Source organism: Electrona antarctica (assembly GCF_951216825.1).
Source record: "Electrona antarctica genome assembly, contig: scaffold_25, whole genome shotgun sequence".
Classification (NCBI taxonomy): domain Eukaryota; kingdom Metazoa; phylum Chordata; class Actinopteri; order Myctophiformes; family Myctophidae; genus Electrona; species Electrona antarctica.
In genome coordinates, this window is record NW_027637034.1 from 1,358,427 (window position 1) to 1,381,907 (window position 23,481).

Consider the following 23,481-nt stretch of genomic DNA (forward strand, 5'->3'; position numbering starts at 1 on the left):
GGAGAACCCAGGCACAGACCCCAGGAGCCAGGAGAACCCAGGGACAGGACCCATGAGCCAGGAGAACCCAGGCACAGACCCCAGGAGCCAGGAGAACCCAGGCACAGACCCCAGGAGCCAGGAGAACCGAGTTCCAGAGGAACCATACAGCCCGGTGGTGGTGGTGGTACCAGGACCCAGACCCCAGAAGAACCCAGGGTCCAGAGAAGCATCAAAGCAGAGGGAACACAGATGCCAGTGGTGTGTCCACCACGCAGACAGGCGCCCGTGGACCCAGAGCCACGCAGACAGACGCTCGTGGACCCAGAGCCACGCAGACAGGCGCTCGTGGACCCAGAGCCACGCAGACAGGCGCTAGTGGACCCAGAGCCACGCAGACAGGCGCTCGTGGACCCAGAACCACGCAGACAGGCGCTTGTGGACCCAGAGCCACGCAGACAGGCGCCCGTGGACCCAGATCCACGCAGACAGGCGCTCGTGGACCCAGAGCCACGCAGACAGGCGCTCGTGAACCCAGAGCCATGCAGACAGGCGCTCGTGGACCCAGAGCCACGCAGACAGGCGCTAGTGGACCCAGAGCCACGCAGACATGCACTCGTGGACCCAGAGCCACGCAGACAGGCGCTAGTGAACCCAGAGCCACGCAGACAGGCGCTCGTGGACCCAGAGCCACGCAGACAGGCGCTAGTGAACCCAGAGCCATGCAGACAGGCGCTCGTGGACCCAGAGCCACGCAGACAGGCGCTCGTGGACCCAGAGCCACGCAGACAGGCGCTCTTGGACCCAGAGCCACGCAGACAGGCGCTCTTGGACCCAGAGCCACGCAGACAGGCGCTCTTGGACCCAGAGCCAGCGGTGTGTCAAAGCAGCTCAACAGGTACTGTGTACGTGTATGGGTGTTGAATCGTGTGTTCATGTATTCGTGTGATAACTAAGGTCGACTACTTTTTTTCACTGACGAAAACTAAATGACAACTAAATAAAAACTAAGCTATGGTGACATAGACTGCGATATAATATATTGACAACTTTGTCAACATAACAAATGTTAGGGACAGACTAGTGAAGAAGAGATCCAGAAGAGCTAAAAGTCATTCTATGTTCGATTGTGCTCTTAAAATAGTCGCTGAACTGTGAGCTTGTAGTTTGGCTGTTTTGACCATGTGAAATTCCATGTGTAAATTCCATGTGTAAATTCAGACATTACGACGCCGTCAAGGCGGAGTCAAAATACATGTTTTGTTGATCTTTTGCTGTTGTTTGCTTAACACTGATTGGTTGACTTCTGTCTGTCTGTCACACGCACGCACGCACGCACGCACGCATACACGCACGCACGCACGCACTCACACACACACGCAGGGGAAGCGAGGGCCAGCCGTGTGTCTTTCTTCCTCAAAGTGAAGCTGTCAGAAGCCGAGACGAAGCTGGTCGTAGGTGAGTGTCTGTCCTTCATGTCGTAGGTGAGTGTCTGTCCTTCATGTTGTAGGTGAGTGTGTGTCCTTCATGTCGTAGGTGAGTGTCTGTCCTTCATGTCGTAGGTGAGTGTGTGTCCTTCATGTCGTAGGTGAGTGTCTGTCCTTCATGTCGTAGGTGAGTGTGTGTCCTTCATGTCGTAGGTGAGTGTCTGTCCTTCATGTCGTAGGTGAGTGTGTGTCCTTCATGTCGTAGGTGAGTGTGTGTCCTTCATGTCGTAGGTGAGTGTTTGTCCTTCATGTCGTAGGTGAGTGTGTGTCCTTCATGTCGTAGGTGAGTGTGTGTCCTTCATGTCGTAGGTGAGTGTTTGTCCTTCATGTCGTAGGTGAGTGTTTGTCCTTCATGTCGTAGGTGAGTGTGTCCTTCATGTCGTAGGTGAGTGTGTGTCCTTCATGTCGTAGGTGAGTGTGTCCTTCATGTCGTAGGTGAGTGTGTGTCCTTCATGTCGTAGGTGAGTGTTTGTCCTTCATGTCGTAGGTGAGTGTGTGTCCTTCATGTCGTAGGTGAGTGTGTGTCCTTCATGTCGTAGGTGAGTGTGTCCTTCATGTCGTAGGTGAGTGTGTGTCCTTCATGTCGTAGGTGAGTGTGTCCTTCATGTCGTAGGTGAGTGTGTGTCCTTCATGTCGTAGGTGAGTGTGTCCTTCATGTCGTAGGTGAGTGTGTGTCCTTCATGTCGTAGGTGAGTGTGTTGTTCATGTCGTAGGTGAGTGTGTGTCCTTCATGTCGTAGGTGAGTGTTTGTCCTTCATGTCGTAGGTGAGTGTGTGTCCTTCATGTCGTAGGTGAGTGTGTCGTTCATGTCGTAGGTGAGTGTGTGTCGTTCATGTCGTAGGTGAGTGTGTGTTCTTCATGTCGTGAGTGTGTGTCCTTCATGTCGTAGGTGAGCGTCTGTCCTTCATGTCGTAGGTGAGTGTTTGTCCTTCATGTCATAGATGAGTGTGTGTCCTTCATGTCGTAGGTGAGCGTATGTCTATGTCGTAGGTGAGTGTGTCCGACTCCTTCATGTCGTAGGTGAGTGTGTCCTTCATGTCGTAGGTGAGTGTGTGTCCTTCATGTCGTAGGTGAGTGTGTGTCCTTCATGTCGTAGGTGAGTGTCTGTCCTTCATGTCGTAGGTGAGTGTGTGTCCTTCATGTCGTAGGTGAGTGTCTGTCCTTCATGTCGTAGGTGAGTGTGTGTCCTTCATGTCGTAGGTGAGTGTGTGTCCTTCATGTCGTAGGTGAGTGTGTGTCCTTCATGTCGTAGGTGAGTGTCTGTCCTTCATGTCGTAGGTGAGTGTGTGTCCTTCATGTCGTAGGTGAGTGTCTGTCCTTCATGTCGTAGGTGAGTGTGTGTCCTTCATGTCGTAGGTGAGTGTCTGTCCTTCATGTCGTAGGTGAGTGTGTGTCCTTCATGTCGTAGGTGAGTGTGTGTCCTTCATGTCGTAGGTGAGTGTCTGTCCTTCATGTCGTAGGTGAGTGTCTGTCCTTCATGTCGTAGGTGAGTGTGTCCTTCATGTCGTAGGTGAGTGTGTGTCCTTCATGTCGTAGGTGAGTGTGTCCTTCATGTCGTAGGTGAGTGTGTGTCCTTCATGTCGTAGGTGAGTGTTTGTCCTTCATGTCATAGGTGAGTGTGTGTTCTTCATGTCGTGAGTGTTTGTCCTTCATGTCGTAGGTGAGTGTCTGTCCTTCATTTAGTAGGTGAGTGTGTGTCCTTCATGTAGGTGAGTGTGTGTTCTTCATGTCGTAGGTGAGTGTGTGTTCTTCATGTCGTAGGTGAGTGTGTGTTCTTCATGTAGTAGGTGAGTGTGTGTTCTTCATGTCGTAGGTGAGTGTCTGTCCTTCATGCACAGTGAAGAATGCTCTGCGGTGTCCATATTTGGTTGCAGTGAGGAATAGAATTAGCGCGCTAATGAGATTTTTCAAAGTCGACTTGTCAGACAGTAAAGTCGAAGTTGAGTCGATGCATCGTTTTATGACGGGGCGGGACTTTAACAGGGGCGGGAGGAGGTGCGCGCGCTCAAATACGGAGCATGTAAAAAAAAGCACTGCGCACACAGTGGCCTCTCCAATATGGCACAGTGTATGTATCATCTATATGGCAAAGCGCTGATTATCAAAACATTCACTTAGTAAGAGACCACACCTTCGCTCAAGTTTAACAGTTTATTGAATGATAAATGGGGGGAGGAGGCGAACCCGGGATGGGTGAGACTCAGGGTGGGGGAGTAGTCTCTGGAGAGGACGCCATGTATGCGCGCTCGGAGAGCGGACGTCTCTGCTCCGGTATTGCCCGGGTTCCTGAAAGAGAAGGAGAGAAGTGTGATTATGGAGAAATGGAGGTGGAAGGGGTGGATGGAGGGATTGTTCTCGACCACGTAGGCAGTGAGAACAGGTAGTTGACGGCGCACAGGTGTATTTATACTTTGGTGATTGTGGCAGGATTGGCCAGGAGATAATGGAAGGCAGGTGGGTTTGATAAGGAAGGAGGAGTGATTGATAAGGAGGGGGGAGTGGTTAAGGTCGAGTGGAAGGAGGCCTCTTCTCCCGAAACTGCGTTGTATAAATACAACTTCCCTAAAACTGTAATAGTAACTAAACAGTGCGGGCACACATGCAAGTGTGTGTCGCACACTTGTACAGAGACCAGAAAAGAGAACACAACAGGAGAGGGGGCATAATTGGCACACAGCGCAGCAGCAGCGGTCCGAGAACACAATACAAAACATAACATTAACACTAGTGGCAGTCAGCAGCCCGACCTTCAGAACACAATATAGAAGACATAGGTCTATATATTAACATTACAGCAGCCAGCAGCAGTTTGGCACATCATCAGATCAGAATACAATATGCATTACCTTCCACGTTCACGACGTGAACCTTCTCCTCCTCCTCCTACAACTCGATAACGTTCTCATGTTAGTTTGTTACTCATTTTTTGAGCCATGCAAATAAACAACAACCCGCACTGACCGGAGACGGAGAGATTAATGCGTCCCGCCGCTCCCGCGCGTAAAGCTAAGCCAGAAACAGGACAGTCATTGCGTCAGCACGGATGTAGCCTCGGAAACCCAGACGTTTTATTTCCAGCACGGAGGTGGGGGGGGGGATATCGTTTGGGGATAAAGTTTGCATGCTTCTACCTGTTACTTCTCTGACACCGCGCAGTTCAAATTCAGCCAGTCAATAGTGGGACACCGCTGAGAGCCACATACACAGCTGCAGTTAAGTTCTTAATTAAGGGCGCGCTCTGAATGTAGTGCAAACTAATAGGTGAGTGCGCTCCGGTGCGTTATGCAAAGGGAAAGAATGACTTCTGTCCGTGACAATAATCAATGCTACAGTTTGAAATCTGTACACATGCACACATAGAGCAAAACATATGATATGGGGAAAACAATTGATTTTTTTTCTTTTTTACTTTAGACTTTTTTCCTAATCTGAATCGACTTGTGTTAATGACATTGATGCATCGACCTTTTAGTGAATGCCCCTGTGTGTGTGTGTGCTGTGTGCTGTGTGTGTGTGTGTGTGTGTGTGTGTGTGTGTGTGTGTGTGTGTGTGTGTGTGTGTGTGTGTGTGTGTGTGTGTGTGTGTGTGTGTGCGCGTGCGTGCGTGCAGGTCTGCGCTCTGTGCTGGAGGTCCAGTGTGGGGACATCTCTAAGAGTGTGTGTGTGTGTGTGTGTGTGTGTGTGTGTGTGTGTGTGTGTGTGTGTGTGTGTGTGTGTGTGTGTGTGTGTGTGTGTGCGTGCGTGCGTGCGCGTGCGTGCAGGTCTGCGCTCGGTGCTGGAGGTGCAGTGTGGGGACATCTCTAAGAGTGTGTGTGTGTGTGTGTGTGTGTGTGTGTGCAGGTCTGCGCTCGGTGCTGGAGGTCCAGTGTGGGGACATCTCTAAGAGTGAGAGGCTGGTTCCGTTCTACATGTGTCGTAGCTGCCGGGAGACGATCCAACTCAAACACATCTGTGGACACGTCACCAGCCTCCCGCACCAGCTCAGATACATGGTCAGTATCACAGTACCTCACAGTACACCACAGTACCTCACAGTACACCACAGTACCTCACAGTACCTCACAGTACACCACAGTACCTCACAGTACCTCACAGTACACCACAGTACCTCACAGTACCTCACAGTACACCACAGTACCTCACAGTACCTCACAGTACACCACAGTACCTCACAGTACCTCACAGTACACCACAGTACCTCACAGTACACCACAGTACACCATCAGTACATCACCAGCCTCCAGCACCAGCTCAGATACATGGTCAGTATCACAGTACACCACAGTACCTCACAGTACACCACAGTACACCATCAGTACATCACCAGCCTCCAGCACCAGCTCAGATACATGGTCAGTATCACAGTACACCACAGTACCTCACAGTACCTCATAGTACACCACAGTACCTCACAGTACACCACAGTACACCAAAGTACCTCACAGTACACCACAGTACCTCATAGTACACCACAGTACCTCATAGTACACCACAGTACCTCACAGTACATCACGGTACCTCACAGTACCTCACAGTACACCACAGTACCTCACAGTACCTCACAGTACCTCACAGTACACCACAGTACCTCACAGTACATCACGGTACACCACAGTACACCACAGTACACCACAGTACACCACAGTACCTCACAGTACATCACGGTACCACACAGTACCTCACAGTACACCACAGTACACCACAGTACACCACAGTACACCACAGTACCTCACAGTACCTCACGGTACACCACAGTACACCAAAGTACCTCACAGTACACCACAGTACCTCACAGTACCTCACAGTACCTCACAGTACACCACAGTACCTCACAGTACCTCACAGTACCTCACAGTACACCACAGTACACCACAGTACACCACAGTACACCACAGTACCTCACAGTACCTCACGGTACACCACAGTACCTCACGGTACCTCACGGTACACCACAGTACACCACAGTACCTCACAGTACCTCACAGTACCTCACAGTACACCACAGTACCTCACGGTACACCACAGTACACCACAGTACCTCACAGTACCTCACAGTACCTCACAGTACACCACAGTACACCACAGTACCTCACAGTACCTCACAGTACACCACAGTACCTCACGGTACACCACAGTACACCACAGTACCTCACAGTACCTCACAGTACCTCACAGTACACCACAGTACACCACAGTACCTCACAGTACCTCACAGTACACCACAGTACCTCACGGTACCTCACAGTACACCACAGTACCTCACAGTACACCACAGTACCTCACAGTACCTCACAGTACACCACAGTACCTCACAGTACCTCACAGTACACCACAGTACACCACAGTACCTCACAGTACACCACAGTACCTCACAGTACACCACAGTACCTCACAGTACCTCACAGTACACCACAGTACCTCACAGTACCTCACAGTACACCACAGTACCTCACAGTACCTCACAGTACACCACAGTACCTCACAGTACACCACAGTACCTCACAGTACACCACAGTACCTCACAGTACCTCACAGTACACCACAGTACCTCACAGTACACCACAGTACCTCACAGTACACCACAGTACCTCACAGTACACCACAGTACACCACAGTACCTCACAGTACACCACAGTACACCACAGTACCTCACAGTACCTCACAGTACACCACAGTACCTCACAGTACCTCACAGTACCTCACAGTACCTCACAGTACCTCACAGTACACCACAGTACACCACAGTACCTCACAGTACACCACGGTACCTCACGGTACCTCACAGTACACCACAGTACATCACAGTACACCACAGTACCCCACAGTACACCACAGTACCTCACAGTACCTCACAGTACACCACAGTACCTCACGGTACCTCACAGTACCTCACAGTACCTCACAGTACACCACAGTACCTCACAGTACCTCACAGTACACCACAGTACATCACAGTACACCACAGTACCTCACAGTACACCACAGTACACCACAGTACCTCACAGTACCTCACAGTACACCACAGTACCTCACGGTACACCACAGTACCTCACAGTACCTCACAGTACACCACAGTACCTCACAGTACACCACAGTACCTCACAGTACACCACAGTACCTCACAGTACATCACAGTACCTCACAGTACCTCACAGTACACCACAGTACACCACGGTACATCACGGTACCTCACGGTACCTCACAGTACCTCACAGTACATCACAGTACATCACAGTACACCACAGTACCTCACAGTACCTCACAGTACCTCACAGTACACCACAGTACCTCACAGTACACCACAGTACCTCACAGTACACCACAGTACCTCACAGTACATCACAGTACCTCACAGTACACCACAGTACACCACAGTACACCACAGTACACCACAGTACACCACAGTACATCACAGTACACCACGGTACATCACGGTACATCACGGTACCTCACAGTACACCACAGTACCTCACAGTACATCACGGTACCTCACAGTACCTCAAAGTACACGACAGTACCTCACAGTACACTACAGTACACGACAGTACATCAGTACATCACCAGCCTCCAGCACCAGCTCAGATACATGGTCAGTACATCGAGTGTTGTCCCTGAACGATCGTTCACAAACGCGTTCATATTTGGAGTATAATAAGCCCTTATTATCCGACACAAAATAACAAATCTTTCTCAGCCGTACAATTTTACTGGAGCGCGCAGCTCGCATCTAGTTATAATCTATAACTGCATGATGATCCTGTCATGCACGCAGACAGCAGACACAGAACCCTCGACCCAAACACTGAGGAAACGTGTTGTTGTTTGATTAAACATAATGTGCTACGAAAAATAGCTTCCAATAGCTTGTCGAGGAGGGCTATGGTCGATGCCTACACCCCTGCCCGACCACTTCGGTCTGCCACCTCGGGGCGACTGATTGCCTCGTCACTCAAGGGTCCTTCTGGCCGATCCACACGGTCACGACTCTTTTCTGTTCTGGCCCCACAGTGGTGGAATGAACTCCCCACTGATGTTAGGACAGCAGAGTCACTGCCCATATTTCGCCGCAGGTTGAAAACCCACCTCTTCAGGAAACACTACCCTTCCTCCCTGCCTGACCTACTTGTTGTTAACTAGTTGTACGAACGCTTGTTTTCTATTGTTGTATTGTTTATTGGATCTTGTTTAGTCGATACACTTAATTGTTTTAGCTCATGCTCATTTGATTTAGCTATTTTGTCTCATCTGTTTAAGGAAATAGGTAGCTGATATATTGCACTTTTACCTTAGCGCTAGGTATACTCTTGGTTGCTTGTTTTTGCAGAAAATGCACTAAAGACTTCTGGTGATTAGTAGTTTTTGTTCCCTACCTATGTTGAATACACTTATTGTAAGTCGCTTTGGATAAAAGCGTCTGCTAAATGACTGTAATGTAATGTAATGTATTTGTCCAGTCCATACATTATCGCCTCGGTCGGCCAACAAAAGACATCTCCCTCCACAGAAGCACAGTGATGCCTGATTTATTCTTCGTCGTACAACGTGTTCCATGCTGAAATTAGCAGATCTACAAGCTCACAACATGCTGCGTCCATAACACGTTGTGAGCATGTAGATCAGCTATTTTCAGCACGCGGAGATATGCAGGCTGTGAGAACTGAACTGAGAGCCTTCACAATAAAAGCGTGCAGCTTTCACAAGTTGGCCCATAATTAAGACAAGGAAAAGGATTAAGAATTCTGTGGCATTTCACATTGCAAAAGAGCAATTTTTTACAAAATGTAAAAAAATTATAATAAGGAATTAAGTTGGTAAAAAATGGTAATGGAGATATTGTAAAAGTTGTCACTTTATTAATCCCAAAGTTTTTTTTAAGGTTTGGACTGCATCCCCAATAGGAATAAAGTCTGCAGTTCTATGGCTATGGGATGTGGCAATAATTTAAAAAAAAAAGAACTAAAAGTGTGTGTGTGTGTGTGTGTGTGTGTGTGTGTGTGTGTGTGTGTGTGTGTGTGTGTGTGTGTGTGTGTGTGTGTGTGTGTGTGTGTGTGTGTGTGTGTGTGTTTTAGTGGGAGAGGTACCCCAAAATGATGGGCGGGATCTGGAACCTGGAGGACTCGAGTGAGAAGGAGAAGATGGAGGACTTTGAGTTTACCGTCAACAGGATCGCAGAGCACGAACAGCTTTACAAAATGGATGCTGAGGTAAATTTACAATTTATCTTTTGTCCAGGGTTGTCCAGGGTGTTTTAGAGAAGGGAGAAGAGTCTGGGACGTGTGGAGTGTTGTCCAGGGTGTTTTGGAGAAGGGAGAAGAGTCTGGGACGTGTGGAGCGTTGTCCAGCGTGTTTTAGAGAAGGGAGAAGAGTCTGGGACGTGTGGAGCGTTGTCCAGGGTGTTTTAGGGAAGGGAGAAGAGTCTGGGACGTGTGGAGCGTTGTCCAGGGTGTTTTAGAGAAGGGAGAAGAGTCTGGGACGTGTGGAGCGTTGTCCAGCGTGTTTTATAGAAGGGAGAAGAGTCTGGGACGTGTGGAGTAGGGCATTCACTAAAAAATTGATGCATTGATGCATCAATGTCATTGAAGTCGAAAAAAAAAGAATATTAAAAAGAATCAATTGTTTTCCCCATATCATATTTTTTGCTCTATGTGTGCGTGTGTACAGATTTCAAACTGTAGCATTGATTATTGTCACGGACAGAAGTCATTATTTCCCTTTGCATAACGCACCGGAGCACACTCACCTATTAGTTTGCATTTCATTCAGAACGTGCCCTTAATTAAGAACCTAACTGCAGCTGTGTATGTGGCTCTCAGCGGTGTCCCACTATTGACTGGCTGAATTTGAACTGCGTGTCAGAGAAGTAACAGGTAGAAGCATGCAAACTTTATCCCCAAACGATATCCCCCCCCACCTCCGTGCTGGAAATAAAACGTCCGGGTTTCCGAGGCTACAGCCGTGCTGACGCAATGACTGTCCTGTTTCTGGTTTAGCTTTACGCGCAGGAGCGGCGGGACGCATTAATCTCTCTGTCTCCGGTCAGTGCGGGTTGTTGTTTATTTGCATGGCTCAAAAAATGAGTAACAAACTAACATGAGAACGTTATCGAGGTCGTGAACGTGGAAGGTAATGCAGATTGTATTCTGATCTGATGATGTGCCAAACTGCTGCTGGCTGCTGTAATGTTAATATAGACCTATGTCTTCTATATTGTGTTCTGAAGGTCGGGCTGCTGTACTGCCACTAGTGTTAATGTTATATTTTGTATTGTGTTCTCGTGCCGCTGCTGCGCTGTGTGCCAATTATACCCCCTCTCCTGTGTGCCAATGCCCCAAACCCAGGGGGACAACGGCCGGCACGGACGTCAGTTTGCCCAAGAGGCGGAGGAATGTGATAAACGACAGCCGACTGCCTCTTCGAAACATGGGAAGAAACTTTAGAATGTCGTCCACCCGGCGGGAGGACGGACAGGCTTTCATCGTTATGGTGTGTAAAGCCAGACCAATAAACGTTGTGGTTCGAGATGGGATCAGGCAACTCTTTTCCACATTTACCTTGAACCCCAGCCGGGCTGCCTGGGACAGGAGATGTGCTGTGTCCTCGGCTACCTGCGCCTGGGATGGCGCGCAATTCAGCCAGTCATCGAGATATGGGAGGATCTTGACGCCCTGCGACTGGAGAGGCGCCAGCGCCGCTGCCACACACCTTGTGAATACAGAATTCTGAACTGCCAGTGGCGGCCTCAATAGGCAAACCACAGGAACTGGCGGTGTTGACGAACAATGGGGACATGAAAGCATGCGTCCACTGATGTGAACCATTCCCTGTGGACGATGGATTTCAGGACGTATATTGTGGTCAGCATGTGGAACGGGATGACCTTCATGAATTTGTTCAGTCCCCTCAGGTCTAAGACGGGACGAAACCCGCCTGTTTTTTTTTCCACTAGGAAGTATGTCGAGTAGAACCCCTGGGGTGCTCCCGGGGGTCTACTGCTTCGATGGCGCCCTTGGCCAGGAGGGTGGACAGCTCCTGGTCTAGGGCAAGGGCCTTTGCCGGGTCGGCTATGGTGGTCATTCTGACCCGGCCGGCTGTGGGGGGCCGGCGTCGGAACTGGAGCTTGTACCCGTGGGTTAAGGTGGCAACCACCATGGGTCCGAAGCTTGAGCAGCCCAGTACCTGAGCTGCTGAGGTGTAAAATATCCGACGGCCGGCCCCGTGGCCTCAGCGTCTGCCCCCCTGGCCCCTAGGGGCCCTGGGGGGGTGTCCGCCAGGGCCCGGGGCTCGAAACTGCCTAGCAGAGGACCGGCCAGGGTTATGGCCCTGCCTCTGTTCGGTACGCTGAGCAGTGCGCTGGCCCCAAGTGGGGGCCTGTGGCAGGCGAGCTCGGGTGGCCGCCGAGGGGCCTCTGCTCCTGTTAGGAGGCCCATCTGGGGGAGGCATGCGCTGTCGCCGCAGGCTTGACAGCTGCTCCTTGTCCTCCCTGGCCCGGATTGTGCGGTCCAGCGCTTCCCGCGCAGCTGGGCCAAATATCGCTCCCGGCACCACTGGGAGACCACGCAGGGTTGCCCTGCGAGAGCCAGACTTGGCGCCGCGCCTGAACCAGAGTGGACATCATCCGTCCAAGCTCTCGTGACATGAGGCCGAATGCCTCCAGTGATGCGTCACAGAGGGTGTTGGAGTCTGCGGGCTCTGCACTCGCGTTGTCCGCCTGCAGAGACGCCGAGAGGGCAAGCATGAGGTGTGACAGGGAGTTAGAGATCCTCCCGGCACGGGCTCCTGCGTCATAAGCCCTTATGAGGAGGTCGTCGGTGGTCCTGCACTGGGGTCGGGGGCACCTGGTATCCTGCCGTAGCGCCTCGTCGGGGTCGACGACTAGGGATGCAATGCAGGGCTCCACAGCCGGCATGCGATGCAGGCCGACTCCTTCCACGTCGTCCATGGCCGCGAGAGTACGCCCATCGGCAGAGAGACGAGAGCAAGCCTTTGAGTCTCTCCAGCAGGTATGTAGCTCCTTCAGAAAGTCCTCTGAGTGAGGAACGGCGAAGTTAGTGGGGGCTGGCTTGTGCTTAAAGAAGCGGCTTGACGGGGCTGACGATCAAGAGCCATGTACGGCTCTCATGTAGCTGTCCCCCGTCTCAGTCAGACAGGTCTGGGCTGACGAGTATGAGCCCGGCTCAGAGGCCTCGGAAGCCCCCTCTGCCCCATCCGCGTCACCTTCCTCATCGTCGTGGAAGTGGGTGGCTGAAGCCGCCAGGGACAGTGTGTCATGGTCCTGATCCTCAGGGATCAGGTGTGGCATCGGAGGAGTAGGTGCTTCTGCGTCCTCCGGAGGAATCTCCGGCTGACGGGCCATGATGTATGGCCCTCATTCGGGCCAGGTCGGCAGACAGCTGGTCGACCTTAGATGATAACATATGGCCAGGCCCCGCCCTTCTCATGGAAGTGGGGGTCGAGGTAGCAGGTGTGGTGGACCGACGCTTGGTAGCCCTGGTCTGGCGTTGAGACAGCCGGCCCGATGGGGGGAGCTCACCTTCGACCTTTTCCACCTGTGCCAACCTGGCTGCCCTCACCTCCTGGGGCATGATGGTGCAGTTTATGCACGGGTTGTCACCGAGTGCCTCCCTCAGATGTTGGGGGCCAAGGCACCCAGGGCAGAGGTCATGCCCATCCTTCTATGGCCGCAGATGAGCCTGGCAGGAGGTGCAAAGCTGGTGGGTGGGATTCATCCATTGGTAACCCGCACCAGTCATATGTAGCCTAGAGCGCGGACGCTACTGGTCGCTAGGGGTGGACGCTGCCTGTGCCAGCTAAAGGGTGCTCTAACAGAGACTAGTACTCTGTAAATGCACTATACAAAACCCTTGCTAGAAGGTTGTATATAGGAAAAAACAACAATAACCTATAAAGAGGCAACGACTCTGGTCTAAGCCGAAATTAAAGTCCACTATTGGAAAACAAGTGCCGACTAAATCAGTCAAGTTAAATTATAACAACCTTGGTTACTGAAGTAACGGCTATAGTCCGACGATACTAGTCGGCGCTGCTATATAGCCGGGCAGCATAGACTCAGAGAGGAAAAAGCTGCCCTATGTATACCTCGCAGTAGCAGAGGCTTAATAATATAGAAAGTAAAGAAGTACACTACACGAAATGAGTGTCAACTGAGTTGCACCGTGCTGGGGCGTGGCGCGTCGCAGACACGGGCTAATAAACAGAAAAGTAAACAATAGCGTCGACTGACAAGTGTGTCACACCGTGCTGGGAGCGGGCAGCGCTAACGCTTGCCATCACTAGCACTGCAGCGTAGCATTAATGGGAATCAGAACAGCGTACGCTAAGCAAAGAGGAACGAACTATCCGTTCAACTTTAACCGGTGCTGAACTGTTCGTAGCACGCAACCGTGTGTATGGCAGGGAAGCGGCGCGCACGCAGCCTATGCTAACAGAGGTTGTTTATCAGCTTACCTTCGTTCCCAGTTCCCATGGAGAAAAGAAGAAACGTGAAGTCAAGCTCCACTCGAAAACGGTAGTATTTAAGTCGCAGTTCCTGGAGGGCGAACGCACGCTACTCCAACCAATATATGGTCACGGGACTACCAGCGACTTATTTGGGTAGAAATAGTTCTGTAATAATGCAGTTCAATTCTGCTGTAGAACTTGTAGAACTGAGCCCCTGGTGACCACCGGAAGATGTAGACGACTCCGGGTCATCACGGGGTCAAAATGGACATTGTTGGTATAAAATACTCGACTGCGCATGCGCGAAGGGACGTATTCAGTGCTTAAAGCACCGCCTCAGCAGGGACAAAATAGAACCTGAGTGTGACGTCAACTGTACAATTTACAATTTAGGCATTTAGCAGACGCTCTTAATCCAGAGCGATTTACATTGGTAAATGGTAAATGGTGCATTTATATAGCGCCTTTATCCAAGGCGCTTTACATAGATTGTGCATTACATTCACATGAAACATGCGTAAGCTAAGAACGTAACAGTGGAATGTCATGTGTAATGTTATTTAAGAACCCCTTTTGGTGTTTTAAGCATTATGTTATACTTTAGCTCTAAGCTCTTAGATGCCACGCTACGAGCTTGTAGATCTGCTAATTTTCTTTTTATCGTGAAAATGTGGCTCAAACCTTTGAATTTATATTCTTTCAGAGCGAACGTTTTTAACTCAAATCTTTGCTTCTGGGGGGTCCCTGGAACAACATATTTTCAGATGGGGCTCAGCGGCCAAATACATATATATTTGGGGGTCCTTGACATGAAATAGTTTGAGAACGACTGACATAGAAACACAAGGTTTTTCAGAAAACTGTCAAGATTTAGAAGACATTTGTAGAATCGTCCTCAGGTCTAAATGGGTTAATAGCTGTAACGTTGTCTCTCCACCAGGTCATACTGCTCGACAAGAAGTCGTATCATGGAGTTCGAGTTTCTTCATTCAGTGAAGGTACAGTTTCTTTCTTTTCAAAATCGTTTCAATTCAATTCACGTTTTTCAGCTTTTATCCATGAATTCACGTCTCGCCAACATGGCGTGAGTAACAGTGTTGTTTTCGTCGACTAATACTAAGACGAAAAATGTTCGTCGACTACCCCTTTTTCGCTGACGAAAACTACATAAAAACTAAATGAAAACTAAGCCATGATGACTAAAACTATGACTAAATATACTGTCAACAAATAAAAACTAGCCTCCAGTTTTTGTTTCATGAAAATCCACCATAGAAACGTTATGAGCTACTTTCTGTCAAGACATTCCCTGCATTTGATTATTTTTCTAAGTGTCAGAGTTTGGAAGTGCTTGTTTTCAATAACACAACATTTTGCTGCCTCCTGCATTATGTGACATTTAGAAACAGGTGGTACGCAGGACGGTTGAGTGATTTCCAATGAGCGCTTCCAAACTCCAACACTCCATGCTGCTCAATGTTTTGCCACTCAGTCTAGATGAGGGGGGCGTGTCCTGATGGGAAAATCATGCCTGTGCATACTCTCTATATCTAAAGTCACAACACCAACTTTGATGAGGCAGTATTGACTTGTTTTAAAAAAATATAAGGTTTTCTTTATTTACTAAAAAATTTATATTTTTCATTTCCTGAAAAATGAACATTTTGGAGTTATGAGGTTTCTTCCCGACAGCAGAGATATCAACGTCTGTCTGTCTGTCTGTCTGTCTGTCTGTCTGTCTGTCTGTCTGTCTGTCTGTCTGTCTGCCTGCCTGCCTGCCTGTCTGTAGGCATCCACATACTGGAGTCATCCAGGCCACCGGAGGCAGACCAGAGCACAGATAACGGTATGTATACTGACTTAACAGCGCCAACAATCACACACAATGCAGAATATAGATGCGTCCCAGCTAGAGGGCGCTGTTGATGTTCCTCATCTTTGTCAATATAAATTAAACAGTGGTTTTCAACCAGTGGTCCTTTTAAGGGGTTCCAGCTATATGATAGAGAGTTGGTAACCAAATGGACCCTATTAATTTAAAAGAAGTCTACACAAAATTAGAGAATCTAAAATAATTGTTATTTCGACCAATGTTTGCCTGTTATCTCCCCTAAATGGTACCAACATCAACAGACACACAGCATGGAATTGTAGACAAAATGTTATCCAACAGCGATAACAAAATATTCTTTAGTTTTGGGGTCTGAGAGGCTAAATGTCATCACATGGTGGTTCCGTGGCTCAGATGGGTCTGAGAGGCTAAATGTCATCACATGGTGGTTCCGTGGCTCAAATGGGTCTGAGAGGCTAAATGTCATCACATGGTGGTTCCGTGGCTCAAATGGGTCTGACAGGCTAAATGTCATCACATGGTGGTTCCGTGGCTCAAATGGGTCTGACAGGCTAAATGTCATCACATGGTGGTCCGTGGCTCAGATGGGTGTGAGAGGCTAAATGTCATCACATGGTGGTTCCGTGGCTCAGATGGGTCTGAGAGGCTAAATGTCATCACATGGTGGTTCCGTGGCTCAAATGGGTCTGACAGGCTAAATGTCATCACATGGTGGTTCCGTGGCTCAAATGGGTCTGAGAGGCTAAATGTCATCACATGGTGGTTCCGTGGCTCAAATGCAGAATAAATAAATAATGGGCCTTGAAGTGAAAAGGGTTGAAAACTATTCTGCACGCTGTAACTTTGTAAAGCTACCGGCAGTGTTGTTTTCGTCGACTAAAACTAAGACGAAAAATGTTCGTCGACTACCTTTTTTCACTGACGAAAACCACATGGACAATAAATGAAAACTAAGCTATGATGACTAAGACTAAATATATTGACAATTTTGTCAATAAAAACTAGACTAAAATGTTAGGAAGGGACTAGTGGAGAGAGAGAGATCCAGTACAAGTCATTACACTTGGTTGCATGCTGAAAATAGCAGATCTACTAGCTCACACCGCGTCGCAGGTAGATAGTCATTACGATGGCATCAAGGCCCTCCAAAATACATTTTAGTCGACTAAAATCTTAGGACGTTTAGTCGACTAAAACTAGACTAACACCAAGACATTCCAGGTGACTAAAATGTGACTAAAACTAAATGAAAACTATTCAAGGGACTATGACTAAAACTAAAATCAGAATTTGCTGCCAAAAACAACACTGCCTTGAAGTGAAAAGGGTTGAAAACCACTGGTCTAGTCTGTCTGCACGCTGTATCGTTGTAAAGCTGTCTGTCTGCACGCTGTATCGTTGTAAAGCTGTCTGTCTGCACGCTGTATCGTTGTAAAGCTGGTCTAGTCTGCACGCTGTATCGTTGTAAAGCTGTCTGTCTGCACGCTGTATCGTTGTAAAGCTGTCTGTCTGCACGCTGTATCGTTGTAAAGCTGTCTGTCTACACGCTGTATCGTTGTAAAGCTGTCTGTCTGCACGCTGTATCGTTGTAAAGCTGTCTGTCTGCACGCTGTATCGTTGTAAAGCTGTCTGTCTGCACGCTGTATCGTTGTAAAGCTGTCTGTCTGCACGCTGTATCGTTGTAAAGCTGTCTGTCTGCACGCTGTATCGTTGTAAAGCTGTCTGTCTGCACGCTGTATCGTTGTAAAGCTGTCTGTCTACACGCTGTATCGTTGTAAAGCTGTCTGCCTGCACGCTGTATCGTTGTAAAGCTGTCTGTCTGCACGCTGTATCGTCTGTCTGCACGCTGTATCGTTGTAAAGCTGTCTGTCTGCACGCTGTATCGTTGTAAAGCTGTCTGTCTGCACGCTGTATCGTTGTAAAGCTGTCTGTCTGCACGCTGTATCGTTGTAAAGCTGTCTGTCTGCACGCTGTATCGTTGTAAAGCTGTCTGTCTGCACGCTGTATCGTTGTAAAGCTGTCTGTCTGCACGCTGTATCGTTGTAAAGCTGGTCTAGTCTGCACGCTGTATCGTTGTAAAGCTCCCGACGAGTGTTCATCTTCATCATCTTTCATCATCCTCGTTCCCCGTTCAGAAGAGACGGAGAACGCCGTGAAGACCGAGCCAATCGCAGAGCAGATGACAGGCAGGCCACACCCAGAGGTGAAGACCGAGCCAATCGCAGAGCAGACGACAGGCAGGCCACACCCAAGGGGGAAGACTGTGCCAATCCCAGAGCAGATGACAGGCAGGCCACACCCAGGGGTGAAGACCGAGTCAATCGCAGAGCAGATGTCAGACAGGCCACACCCAGAGGTGAAAACCGAGCCAATCGCAGAGCAGATCTCCGACAGGCCACAGCTGGAGCGAGTCACTACCATGAACACTCACAACTCCACCATAACAGGTGTGTGAGGTCAAAAATGGTAAATGGTGCATTTATATAGCGCCTTTATCCAAGGCGCTTTACATAGTGTGCATCACATTCACACACCTTTACATAGATTGTGCATTACATTCACCCATTCACACACACCTTTACATAGATTGTGCATTACATTCACCCATTCACACACACATTCACACACCTTTACATAGATTGTGCATTACATTCACCCATTCACACACACATTCACACCCCTTTACATAGATTGTGCATTACATTCACCCATTCACACACACATTCATACACCGATGGCGGAGGAAACCATGCAAGGCACCAACCTGCACATCAGGAGCAATGAGGGGTTCAGAGTAGCTTGCTCAAGGACACATCGACACTAACCCTGGGGGAGCCCGGGTTCGAACTGGCAACCTTGCGGTTACCATCCGGCCACTCTACCGCTGATCCACCGCCGAGGTCAACACTACTCTCCCACCAACACACACACAATATCGACTATCAAACCATGTCCTTGACACGGGAGGTAGAGCAGGCCGCCTGGCAACCGTTAGGTTCCCGGTTCGATCCCTGTGGGCTCCCCCAAGTCCAAGTGTCCTTGAGCAAGACTCTGAACCCCTGATTGCTCCCGATGTGCAGGTTGGTGCCTCGCATGGTTTCCTTTCTTCCTCCGTGTGTGTGCGCGTGCGCGTGTGTGCGTTCGCTTGTACAAAGTGCCTCGGATTATTTCAAGTCTCATTGGTCTAATTGTCTCTCTGCTGTTTCCAGTCACCATTAAACAGGAAGTGAAACAGCAAGACCACACCCACCGCTGTTTCTCTGGTAAATAATTATAATAATATTATTTCTCTGGACCTCCTGGTAAATGCTGATGTCTTTTACTCTTTACTATCGTAAAGTGCAGAGGAAACAATCTCACTATTAACAATTTGAATGTGTTAATTACACTTCATTTAAATGTCCTGTGCAGTCTTATATCTGTATGGAAGTCATGTTGTGACATGCTTGCATGTGTATTGAATCTGGTCTGGTTTTTTCTTTCCCCACCTCCCCTCTCCTCCTCCCCTCCCCAGAAATGAGGACATCAGAGAAACGCGTCTTGGATCACCTGTCCTCAAACGAAGACGCAGAGACCACGGGGAAACGGAGGAGACTTTCACCGTGTCCCGACGGACGCAAGCTAGAGTTGGTCCTGAACTCGCTCAAAATACTCGCTTCCTCCAACTTCAACCTGGAGTCTCCGCCACCGAGCCCAGACTCTGCTCCCTGGTCCAGGGGACACAGCACGGCCCCTGCTGTGTCTACGGAGCCCTGGTCCAGGGGACACAACACGGCCCCTGCTGGGTCTGTGGAGCCCTGGACCAGGGGACACAACACGGTCCCGAAGCCTGCCGACGACGACCGCGAAGTCTATGCCGACCAGCAATACATGTCGCAGGTCGACGTCATCGATCGTGACCGTCCTCCGAGACGCCACTACGGAGCAGCCGCCGCCGCTGTGGGTGAGGAGGACCTCCTCCCCGTTACCGCCAGCCCGCGGCGGCTGGACTGTAACCAGAACCTCCTCCCCGTTACCGCCAGCCCGTGGCAGCTGGACTGTAACCAGAACATCCTGAACGAGGCTGAAACCGGCACCGTTAACCCAAACCCTCTGGACGTCGGCGCGGTCGGCCCGACGGACCACACGGCGCAGCACCAGCGGTTTGCCGAAACCGCCGACGATCGTGGCTCCGTCGACCGGCCCTCCGTAGCCGCAGTCGACCCCAGCGTCTCCCTGTGGCCAGCCGCTGCCGCAGGCTGCTTTGGGACGCCCGTGTATCCTTACAGTCAGCTCTTCCAGAACGCTTACTTCACACACGGGTTTCCACCCGGGACCGCGACCCAGAACCCTTACTTTTTTTTAGGTCCAGTTCCGTATGGAACTGGACCTGAGGGCGTTGTTTCTCAGGTTCCAGGGCTGCGGCACCAGGCTGTGTTCTCACAGTATTTCGCCTACAGTGACGATGATGATGGTGGTGGTGGTTCTACTGCAGGATTAGACCCAGTCCCTCAGCGGTGGGGGGATGGTGGTGGTTCTACTGGAGGATTAGACCCAGTCCCTCAGCGGTGGGGGGATGGTGGTGGTTCTACTGGAGGATTAGACCCAGTCCCTCAGCGGTGGGGGGCAGGACAGGATGGGACGTCTGGAGGCACGTCAAGGACTGCCAAATTGACACTTCTATTAGCCCCACAGACCCCCATTTGAAAAGCTAGTTTGCGTATGTGACTGTGAAGTGCGTAGGAGAAGCCTGTTTTGCTTCTCAGGGAGCTGACAGAGAGGGAGAGCAGCCTCCGCAAGCTGACAGAGAGGGACAGGGAGCTGACAGAGAGGGAGAGCAGCCTCCGCAAGCTGCCTGGGATTGGCTGGGATCCAATGCTTCAGTTATCGGATGCTACGGCCAAACAGCTCCCCTGGGAACCAAAAGTCACCGCTTCTGGAATGAAATCAAAGAAATGATTTTGAGCCGACAAAACGTGAATGTGCTTTAATATTCTAATAAGTCGATTGATGAATTGGTCAACGCTGTACACTGCCCAGTTTAAGGAGAAGAATGTCATTGTCAGTTGTTTGAGACAGTATTGATGAAATAGAGAATCTGTGATCGAATCTGTGATCGAATCTGTGATCGAATCTGTGATCAAAGCAGTCCACGCACACTACGGTTTATTATTTTGGCATTTTCAATTATTATTAGTTGCATGTTTCACATCCTCTACAATAAATAATACAGGTTTGTTGACACGGTTCATGTCTTTACTTGTATGCATAAAACAAAGGCTTCTCACTCTCTGTATTTCTGTTATTCATAAATTGTGACCGTTCTTTTTTTTTATGTCATATGAAAGCAGGGAATCATAGCTTCAAATTGACATAAACACAGGCATGAAAGGTTCACTTCTGTGGACTTTAACATTACACCTAGCTACATGTTTAAGCATTTATTTCATATTTACATGTCTTCTGTGGACTCTAACATTACACCTAGCTACATGTTTAAGCATTTATTTCATATTTACATGTCTTCTGTGGACTCTTAACATTACACCTAGCTACATGTTTAAGCATTTATTTCATATTTAGAGGTCTTCTGTGGACTCTAACATTACACCTAGCTACATGTTTAAGCATTTATTTCATATTTACATGTCTTCTGTGGACTCTTAACATTACACCTAGCTACATGTTTAAGCATGTATTTCATATTTAGAGGTCTTCTGTGGACTCTAACATTACACCTAGCTACATGTTTAAGCATTTATTTCATATTTACATGTCTTCTGTGGACTCTTAACATTACACCTAGCTACATGTTAAAGCATTTATTTCATATTTAGAGGTCTTCTGTGGACTCTAACATTACACCTAGCTACATGTTTAAGCATTTATTTCATATTTACATGTCTTCTGTGGACTCTAACATTACACCTAGCTACATGTTTAAGCATTTATTTCATATTTAGAGGTCTTCTGTGGACTCTAACATTACACCTAGCTACATGTTTAAGCATTTATTTCATATTTACATGTCTTCTGTGGACTCTTAACATTACACCTAGCTACATGTTTAAGCATTTATTTCATATTTAGAGGTCTTCTGTGGACTCTAACATTACACCTAGCTACATGTTTAAGCATTTATTTCATATTTCATATTTACATATGTCAATTTCAGCTCTGACATTTATTTCAGACATGTCGTCACAAGATCACTTTTTCTCCTCTCCTGAACATAACTTTTAGTCTTGCCGCCATGACTGGGATTAAAGGATTGGTGTTTAAAACTTTCAAAATAATTCAAAATGTGTCATTTGTTCACAACAATATATATTTTAAAAAAATATTTTAACTGCATGTTTTGCATTTTCTTTGCATCTTCGTTTGATGTTTAATCCGAATTAAAGCAGGCAGCGTGCTAGGACCTTGTCTATGTGATCCAAAGGTTGTGGTTTCAAATCTTTCTGCTTCTGTACTGTGAAGTCATAATGTGGCCGGTTTAAGACTCAGCCCATGGCTCCAGACATAATGTGGCTGGTTAAGACTGACCCGTGGCTCCAGACATACGTGGCCGGTTAAGACTCACCCGCTTCCACGTGCGGTTACGGTTAGTAACGTCAGATTATTGTGACCTTGATATTAGGGATGGGAATTATCGATTAACCGTTAGTTCATAAGCGGCATTTTCTTTTCTTAATTTTGCCGCACCCACAGCTGTAGTTGTATGATAAAGGGGGAGGGGTTAGGCTGATAGTGTGGTGTCACTATATTACTGTTTATTTCATTGGCCCGTTAGACTGTCAAAGGTTCAGCCTCCAGGAAGAAACCCTAAATATAAAGTTAATAGACCAATTATTTGTTTACAAACATTGGGACTGGGCGCACGGGTGACTGTTTCATGTAATCAATTCCCAACAGATCTCCAAACCTGTTTTGGGGAGCGCTGGTTTCAGTCCATTCAATCTCTCTTGTGTGGCTAGTGAGATGCACCCTAGGAGACATTTATACTTCAAAGCGCAACAGTATTGCGCACAGAGAACAGCTGATATACAAGGCAAGCGACTGTTGTGAGTGTAGAGGTATGCGTGCGCGACACCATCGCGGGACGATGCATAGGTTATACTTGATGGGCTGCAGGTGCGCGTGCAGCCATGGACAACCAGGCTGCTGCCGTGATGAGCGCACCTCCTGTTCTTATGACAGCGACTGGAGGTGTGGTTTTGAGGACAACTGATTTGAATTGCTATTATTGTTCAAACACAACAGAAACCAATGGATTATATATTTGAAGGGCGAGAGATCACAATAAAAACCCTAATCATTCTTCCTCCACACTGGGATAAAACCATCATCTGAAAGTTTGATGGGGCATTTTTTACACGTGCAGTTAGACATTTTCCATTGCATCTTATGAGAGGTGGTGCTCTTCTGCTGCCGTTATGCGCGTGCATGCTGTCATCAGTGTGACGTCGTCTGTTAAGGCGTCTATACACCATTGCACATAAAAACAACTCCAGGGTGTCTAATGAAGTACTGTCACCTCATAGACACATGAAAAACTGGAAAAATACAAATATTGTGGCACTCCATCTTTAAGCTTTTTCTCCGCACATTTTGGGAAATATGGTAATGTGAGGTCATTTTGAACACGCTAAATAACCCAGATCCTGATTTAGATGATGGTTAATTCGTTCAACATTGATGAAGTGTTGAATATTTATTGATTCAC

At 48.6% G+C, this 23,481-nt stretch overlaps 1 protein-coding gene across 1 annotated transcript; it reads left to right on the top strand.

Moving 5' to 3' along the window:
• Positions 1 to 790: 790 nt before the first annotated feature.
• Positions 791 to 20,714, top strand: LOC306919377 (uncharacterized protein; the record flags this gene model as incomplete). Its single annotated transcript, XM_079532167.1, has 10 exons — positions 791 to 877; positions 1,363 to 1,437; positions 5,306 to 5,457; positions 9,535 to 9,669; positions 14,865 to 14,922; positions 15,714 to 15,770; positions 17,912 to 18,223; positions 18,986 to 19,039; positions 19,291 to 20,077; positions 20,522 to 20,714. Exons 3-10 carry the CDS (start codon positions 5,374 to 5,376, stop codon positions 20,712 to 20,714), a joined length of 1,680 nt encoding a protein of 559 aa, XP_079388293.1. The 5' UTR covers positions 791 to 877; positions 1,363 to 1,437; positions 5,306 to 5,373.
• Between the last annotated feature and the right edge of the window lie 2,767 nt (positions 20,715 to 23,481).